The 8,386-nt window shown below is 46.8% G+C and overlaps 1 protein-coding gene and 1 pseudogene across 1 annotated transcript; one reads left to right on the forward strand and one right to left on the reverse strand.

Annotated features, from left to right (window-relative positions):
• Positions 1-838: 838 nt before the first annotated feature.
• Positions 839-1,637, reverse strand: LOC107325004 (feather keratin Cos1-2-like). The gene is made up of 2 exons (XM_015885439.2): positions 1,539-1,637; positions 839-1,162 (listed from the first exon to the last, which is right to left on the reverse strand). Exons 1-2 carry the CDS (start codon positions 1,635-1,637, stop codon positions 839-841), a joined length of 423 nt encoding a protein of 140 aa, XP_015740925.1.
• Positions 1,638-6,175: 4,538 nt separating this feature from the next.
• LOC107324984 lies at positions 6,176-7,615 on the forward strand (annotated as a pseudogene).
• The last annotated feature ends 771 nt before the right edge of the window (positions 7,616-8,386 follow it).

The following is an 8,386-nucleotide window of genomic DNA, read 5'->3' on the forward strand; positions in this document are numbered from 1 at the left end:
CCCTGGGGAACACCACTCGTGACCGGTCATCAGCTGGATTTAAGTCTATTCACTACCACTCTCCGAGCCCAGCCCTCCAGCCAGCTTCTTACCCAGCCAATAGTACCTGTTCAAGCCACGGGCTGCCAGTGTCTGCAGAATACTGTGGAAGACAGTGTCAAAGGCTTTGCTGAAGTCTAGGTAGATCACATCAACAGCCTTTCCCTCATCCACCACATGGGTCACTAGATCATAGAAGGAGATCAGGCTGGTCAAACAGGACCAGCCCTTCATGAGCCCATGCTGGCTAGGCTTATTCTCCAGTCATCCTGCACATGCCACGTGATCTCACTCAAGACAGTCAGTTCATCTGAGCATAGTAAACAGAAGTACAAAAAGTCATAAAGAGACACAACGAATGATGCAGCAATGGTTTATTGAATCAAAGGAGGGAAATGATGTCACTCCAAGTGGAGGCCCAGAATGTGGGAAGCAGCAGGGGCAGACAAGAATCTGTTCACCCTTTGCTATGGCAGAGTTGCCACACAACAGCCATCTAAGTGCTCATTAAAGGAGAGAGGATGGCAGGTCACTCATGTGGTTTCTGGGACCTTCGCAGAGAGTTTTGTGGAGAGCAGAAGACAACAAAGAGAAGAGTGAGAAAAAGTGAGTGGAAGAGAGTATTGGTTGACATTGGCCATGTAGTCAGAGAAGCCAGGCTGTCCCATCCTGTCAGTCCTGACAGGGCAAGCCAGACATGGTCATCTACTCTGAAAACAGCAGCACAAAGTCTGTTCCTCTGTCCAGGACCATGTTCTGAGATCGTGGGGATCCTTGTCTGGGGCAGTGTCCAGAACCTTTAGCAGGGGCACCTTCTGCCACAGTAGCGGTTGGAAATGCAGGAGAGGTCAAAGCCCCCAGAGGTGATGGGCACTCCCTGACAGCTGAGGATACTGCCAACAGCAGCGGAGGTGGAGGATCCCACAACAGTGTTCTGTGGGAAGGAGCTGAGGATGGGTCCAGGCAGGATCACCACCACGGGAGAGGGCTCGATGGCGATGGTTGAGTCCTGGCATTGCCTGACACAGGGCTCATTGCAGCTGCTGGCCAGAGGAGTAGGGCCACAGGGCTGGCATGGCACACACGGGTTGCAGCAGGACATGTCTTGGGGATGAACGTGCACCTGTTGGGAAGGAGGGTTGGGCAAAGAAAGTGAAGAGCGTGGAGCAATCCGTCATCCCACTTTGAGGGAACCAAGGCACATTCAGTACAGGGATCTGAAGCCATTCTAGAGAGGGCCAAGGCTCTCTTGACCTCCTCCTGTCAAGACCCAGATTGACCCTCCACTGCCCATTCAGCTACTTCCGAGGCCCTAGCCCAGAAACCCCTTGAATGCAAGCCCAGGGTCTCTCCCAGAAAAACTTCTTTCCCTCTTCCTTCCTCAGGGACAAGCAGCTCCATGATCTGTCTTGGAAGACAGCTGACATCAGATGAGAGGTTCACAGGGCTCATGCCTCCTTCTGGAGAATAAGAAAGACAAGAAGGGGACTCATACTCACCTGGTTCTGAAGAAGAAGGTGGCTAGAGTAGTGGGTGAGAAAGCAAGGAGCTGGACTGCCTTTTATAATGGACTTATAATGCCCTATATCCTGAAGCATCAATTATAGCAGTGATTATTTTCTGACAAGCTCCTCCTGAATGCATGATCATCCCAGATAATGATATGGGCCCTGTGTTTTCTTCCTGTGCTGCTGTGTTTCATTACCAGCTTCAGACTTTGCCCATCCCACACTGAAGGCATCCACTTATAGCTTGTAGGGAGGCCCAAGCATTTCCGCACAACAAATATCAGTGTGGGCAACAGACTCAGGGAACCTGCTGGAAGAGTCCATCAAAGGCAAATGATGTCAGCCTGGGTCACTCCTTAGGGATTCTTAGTTTCCTTTCTGGAAAGAATTTTAGCAGGTACTGGGTGTGACTCTATCCGACTTGACAGGGCTTTGTGGAATATTCTGCTTTCCTCTTTTCTTTCCTCTCTTTTAGTCTCTGAGCTCTTGGTATTAGGCAAGAATAGTTTTGCAGTACTCTTTCCAGTTTTTTAAGAATAACCCAACAATAAATGGCATAACAAAGGGCCTGCTTCAATATGAAAGAGTAAGAGGAGCCATACACCCAGTGGGTGAATCTTATATCCTGTCTGGGGATGGGAACGCTGACTTTGTGAGCAATTGTGCAGGAGGAAGTGGATTTTTCTGAAATTACTCTATATAGTGTAACATATCCACAAAGAGCTCCTTCTTTATTTCCATATCATGGTGCCTTTTATTTTTTGTACAAGAATATACTGTACATATTTTCCTTAACTTATTTCTGTAATTATTCCCAGCAGTACTCAACACAGGTAAGCACAGCTCAAATGGATGGCCCAATAGAGCAAACCTGTCTTGTCTTATCAGTGGCTTCAGCGTCTTCTTCAGGTCTGCCAGTGCACCTTTCCTCTCTGTTCAGTCTCTGAGTACCATGCAATTTCATTAACAGATATAGGGATATTAGCATACACTTGTGCCTTCTCTGTGTTGGATTTGTGCAAATGTCTGCGAGTGCAGATTTTAGCATGATTCCTTCCTCGTGGGCATGAGCAGGTGCCCCATGTCCCAGGCTGCATCACATGACTTATTGCCACTGATTTTCCAGGTCTGCTGTAGTGCCAAGTGGCCTGCATGGCAGCTCACTGTACTCTCACCCACATCAGGCACAATCAAGGGACCAGGGCTCAGCAACACCACCTCATCCCATCTTATTCTTTCTCTCTTCTGTCCTTCCAGCCCCTCTTTGTTGGGAATGCTGCAGATGCTCAGATGCCTTCAGTTCTGCCAAAGGAATTCTGCAATAATCCTCCAGCTGTCTACACACATAGCTGTAACCCAAAATGTGCTGCATGGTGGGAAGAATACAGCTTACAGCAGACAAAGCACTGGCTGTGCAGATTTGCCCAGCAGTCACATTTCAATCCAGCTTCATTAAGAAATTGAGCAAAAATGGCAGGAGATCTGCATGGATGAAAAAGAAGCTCATGGAGAAACACTGGGAGAATACGAAAGTCTATGCAGTATGGACATGGGAGCAATATGGGCAACCTGGGCAAAAGTATGAATGGTATCAGGGACGGCAAGGATACAGTGATGAAGGTTAAGGTCCACATAGAATTAAATCTGGTGAGGTAGAAAATACAAAAGGCTTATTCAAGTATGTCAACAGCAATAGAAAGATGAGAGAAAATGTGGGTCCTCTGCTTAACAAGGTGAGTGCCCTGGTAACAGGGGATGCTGAGAAGGTGGAGATGATGAATACTTACTTTGCTTCAGTCTTCACTTCTAAGACTGCCCCTTGGACATTCCAGACCATGGAGGTAAGAGACAGTCTGGAGAAGGGATGCTTTCCCCATAGATGAGGAGGAGCTGCTCAGAAATCATCTCAGCAAAATCAATACACACTAATCCATGGGCCCCATGAGGGATTAGAGAACTGGCAGGAGTGAATGGTAACTTGCTCTTTATCACCCTTGAAAGGTCTTGGAGAATGGGATAGGTGCCTAAACTTTGGAGGACAGCCAATATCACTCTAGTCGTATAAACACATTAACATATATGGGGTCATTAGCATGCATTCACATTTTCTGTGTGCTGAATTTGTGCACATGTCTGTGGGTGCAGGTTTTTTAATTATTCCCTTCATAAGCACATGAGAAGGTGCACTGTGTCATGGGCCATAGCATAGAACCCATTCCTGTGATTGAGTTTCGGCACTTAGAGTAGTGCTGGGTGACCTGTGTCATTCTGAATTATCCTGCTCTGACCCATGTCATGAGCATCCAGAGATCCAGAGCACTACACCATTGTTTGTTGCCTAAGAGAGAGTGTTAGGAGGAAACAGAGCAGATGGGTATGTGCAGAGAATCCTGGAATTCTTTCCTAAGGGAGCCATGGCATCTTTTTAAGAAGGAGGTGGAGACTGTGACACTAAGTCTTATCCTTTTGTCATGCTTGGACCTTACAAAGAGAAGCCTTGTCTTCTCAGCAGTTGCTGTGAACTAAGCCCAAGTGCAGTGGGAGCTGCCAGCCAAGACCAGTGAGGGCAGTGGCATCAGTATCACCTACTCACTTCCCAACATACAGTCCAGTAATTACATCCACTGGTACTGTCAGCTCCAACATCAAGGCCTTGCATTCCTCATGAGTGACCTTAAAGGCTCCAAGGAGGTGCTAGTTCCAGCAGAGTGGCTGTTGGTAGCAGCACAGTCCTGTCTGGGCCTTCAGAGGAATTCTACATCCAGTGCAGCCAAATTCCATCCTGACTAGGGTGCACCTCTGTGAACTCTCTAGTGTAAAGACTGCAGCACTCATAGCAACCACTGACTTAGGCCAATGTGAGTAAAACACAGATAGGCAAGATGGTACGTAACATGTTATCCAGCTCGTATTTCCTGAAAAATCCTTAGAAAATGTGAACTGAGGTGAACTGGGAGGAATAATCACCTTCTGGTGAGTGAAAAGTGAGGGAACAAGAATTGTGGAAATAATGCATGTGTAGGAAGCTACACATGGCAGAATACTCTAGATGATAAGAACATTCTGGTTTCCGAATGGAGGCGTGGGTTTAGGGCGCCTCCGGTGGCGCAGTGGGAGGAACGCCACTTGCAACACCAGAGGCCCAGGTTCGAATCCCCCCTGTGGTGCAAGTGGTAGAAGTGCCGCTCTGCTACACGGGAGGCTCAAATCCTGGGGGTTGGACTCGATGATCTCTAAGGTCCCTTCTAACCCGCACGAGACTGTGATACTGTGAACAGATACCATAAAGTCAAGGACTTCAGTCAGCACTCTGCCTCTGCATGCCAGGCTAGAAGAGGCTCAGAATCAAAACAGAAATGGTCAGTGATGTACCTGGTACTGACTCTTTACACATCAAAAAAGAAATACACTGAGATCATTTGGTACCTTCCTACAGTTATAAAGGTGAGGCAAGTTCCATCAAGATTAGGAGAGATCTGGAGAACGTAATGACAAACAGGACCATGTGCCACCTGGAATGTTCCATTAAGACCAGGAGTATGAATTCAGATACAAACGTCTTGCTCTAATTTGCCATGGGTCCAAGATTTCAGAAAGGGATGGTGTCAGAGCAAGGATTAGTACTGCAATAAAGGCACCAGTAAGCTTTAAAGATGAAGCCCTTGTCTGTCCTGTATCTCTTTTCCCACAGTCTCTGTTGACTGCTGCCTGTCTCATTTTCCATCTGTCTTCTCTCATTCTCTCTCTCTTCTTCCATACAGATGGAAATACAAACATTCGTTCAACTGCATATTGGATTAAGCTACAACTTTTATTCTTTTTCTCAGTTCAGCTATTACTGAATTGGGTTGCTGGAAGGCTGGGATGGAAGGATGGGACAATGGTTTTAAACATGTATCTCTTCATTCAGAGTGATAATGTTCATCTTTGGGTTCCTTTTTGTCTATTTGTTAGATTTTCCAACATAAATTTCAGTATTCTGCTTCTGAAAAGGAAAGATTAATGTACCCTGATTAGGCCCAACCATGTTCCTAGTTCTCTCACTCAGCATTTCCATGCTTGACTATGCCTATATTACTAAAAGGGCAAAATATGTCTTGCTTGGGATAGCTTGGTAATGTCTAGGAGGAATCAAACATTGAAGAGTTTAGGAAAGTAAATCCTTCTGAGATCACAGTCCACAAAACTGCATGAGCAGATTGTTTCAAGAAGGGCAAGGAAGAAAAAAAGAGCTGCTAGGATAGTAGCATGGGTGGTCCCACATAGTTGAGTAAAAATCTTGCATGCCCAGGACATCAAGTGCTTCCTTTCTTTCAGTTGCTCAGATATGACAAGAACAAGTTGCTCTATTATCATCTTCAAGGATGGACGTGAATGAAGCTAATTTATCCACAGTTCACTGAATTGTCCTTCTTGACTTGAAGTCTGGAGTGCCACTGGCTATTCTCCAGTTTTCAGGCACCTCTTCCATTCTCCAAGACGTTTCAAAGATGATAGAAAGTAGTTTTGCAAACTACCAGCTCTAGAGAGCTGGAAGGTTCACTCCATCGCTAATGGATGAATTCCATTGGGGTCCATGGGCTTGTGCACATTAATTTTGCCTAGATGATCTCTGAAATCTCTCAAACATGAGGAAATCATCTTTGCACCAGACTCACTCTTACCTACAGGAATGTAAGATAAGCTGGTTAGGGTATTCTAACTAATATTCTGGATATTCTTCTTCTTTCTTGGACGGAAATGGTCTGTCCTTAATGAAGCAGTGATGGCTGGCTTGGATCAGCTTTCTTACTAAAACAGCCCTTTTGTTAAACCATTTGTTGTTGGGCCTTTCTTTTGAGATGTGGAAAAGAATCTGCACAAATTCTTGCCTCATACTAAGATCACTGAAGTAAAACAAGTGGAAAAACAGCTGGGCAGAAAAATAATCCACTGAGAAGTGACAAGTAGGTTAGAGTCACACCCAGGACATGCTACAATTCTTGCCAGAAAGGAAACTAAGAGTCCCTAAGGAGTGACCCGGGCTGACATCATTTGCCTTTAATGGACTCTTCCAGCACGTTTGCTGTGTCTGTTGCCCACACTGATATTTGTTGTGCGGAAATGCTTGGGCCTCCCTACATTCTACTCAATGAATGCTTTCAGTGTGGAATGGGCATGATCTAAAGCTGGAAATGAAACACAGCAGCAAAGGAAGAAAACATACAGCCCATATCATTACCCAAGATGATCTGCATTAAAGAAGAACTTGTCAGAAAATAATCACTATTATAAGCACTGCCTCTGGATATAGGACATCTTAGGTCCAGTATAAAAGGGAGCCCAGCTCTTCGCCATCTCATCCACTACACTTTTCAACTGCTTTAGAATCAGGTGAGTGTCAAGTTCCTTCCTGTCTCTCATGCTTTCCATATAGAGGCCTGAGCTCAGGGGACCTTTTATTTGTTATCAGGATTGTTCTGGGAGAAACCTTGGAGCTGCTTGTCACTGAGGAGGGAAGATGGGAGAAAGTTTGACATGGAGGGTGCCTGGGCCTGCATTCAGGGGGTTTCTGGGCTAGGGTTTCGGTAGTAGCTGAATAGACAATGGACGGTCTATCTGGGTCTTGACAAGAGGAGGCCAAGATAACCTTGGCCCTCTCTAGAATGGCTTCAGTTCCCTGCACTGCATGTGCCTTGGTTCCCTCAAAGTAGGATGACAGGTTGCTCCACACTCTTCCTCTGTTTGGTCCCTTCTCCCAACAGGTGCACATCCAGCTCCAAGACATGTCCTGCTGCAACCCATGTGTGCCATGCCAGCCCTGTGGCCCTACTCCTCTGGCCAGCAGCTGCAATGAGCCCTGTGTCAGGCAGTGCCAGGACTCCATCATCGCCATTGAGCCCTCTCCTGTGGTGGTGATCCTGCCTGGACCCATCCTCAGCTCCTTCCCACAGAATACTGTTGTGGGATCCTCCACCTCCGCTGCTGTTGGCAGCATCCTCAGCTGTCAGGGAGTGCCCATCACCTCTGGGGGCTTTGATCTCTCCTGCATTTCCAACCGCTACTGTGGCAGAAGGTGCCCCTGCTAAAGGTGCTAGACACTGATCCCAGACAAGGACCCCCACGATCTCAGAGCATGGCTCCGGACAGAGGAACAGACTTTGTGCTGCTGTTTTCAGAGTAGATGACCATGTCTGGCTTGCCCTGTAAGGACTGACAGAAAGGGACAGACTGGCTTTTCTGACTACATGGCCATTGTCAACCAATACTCTCTTCCACTCACTTTTTCTCACTCTTCTCTTTGTTGTCTTCTGCTCTCCACAAAACTCTCTGCGAAGGTCCCAGAAACCACATGAGTGACCTGCCATCCTCTCTCCTTTAATGAGCACTTAGATGGCTGTTGTGTGGCAACTCTGCCATAGCAAAGGGTGAACAGATTCTTGTCTGCCCCTGCTGCTTCCCACATTCTGGGCCTCCACTTGGAGTGACATCATTTCCCTCCTTTGATTCAATAAACCATTGCTGCATCATTCGTTGTGTCTCTTTATGACTTTTTGTACTTCTGTTTACTATGCTCAGATGAACTGACTGTCTTGAGTGAGATCACGTGGCATGTGCAGGATGACTGGAGAATAAGCCTAGCCAGCATGGGCTCATGAAGGGCTGGTCCTGTTTGACCAGCCTGATCTCCTTCTATGATCTAGTGACCCATGTGGTGGATGAGGGAAAGGCTGTTGATGTGATCTACCTAGACTTCAGCAAAGCCTTTGACACTGTCTTCCACAGTATTCTGCAGACACTGGCAGCCCGTGGCTTGAACAGGTACTATTGGCTGGGTAAGAAGCTGGCTGGAGGGCTGG

Source organism: Coturnix japonica, chromosome 27, assembly GCF_001577835.2.
Source record: "Coturnix japonica isolate 7356 chromosome 27, Coturnix japonica 2.1, whole genome shotgun sequence".
Classification (NCBI taxonomy): Eukaryota; Metazoa; Chordata; class Aves; order Galliformes; family Phasianidae; genus Coturnix; species Coturnix japonica.

Bases quoted from the DNA above. Each gene is read 5' to 3' on its own strand.
- LOC107325004 (XM_015885439.2), bottom strand. From the start codon at position 1,637: ATGCTTCAGGATATAGGGCATTATAAGTCCATTATAAAAGGCAGTCCA. The intron at 1,163-1,538 runs GTGAGTATGAGT...CCTTCCCAACAG, and splicing joins ACCTTCTTCTTCAGAACCAG to GTGCACGTTCATCCCCAAGA.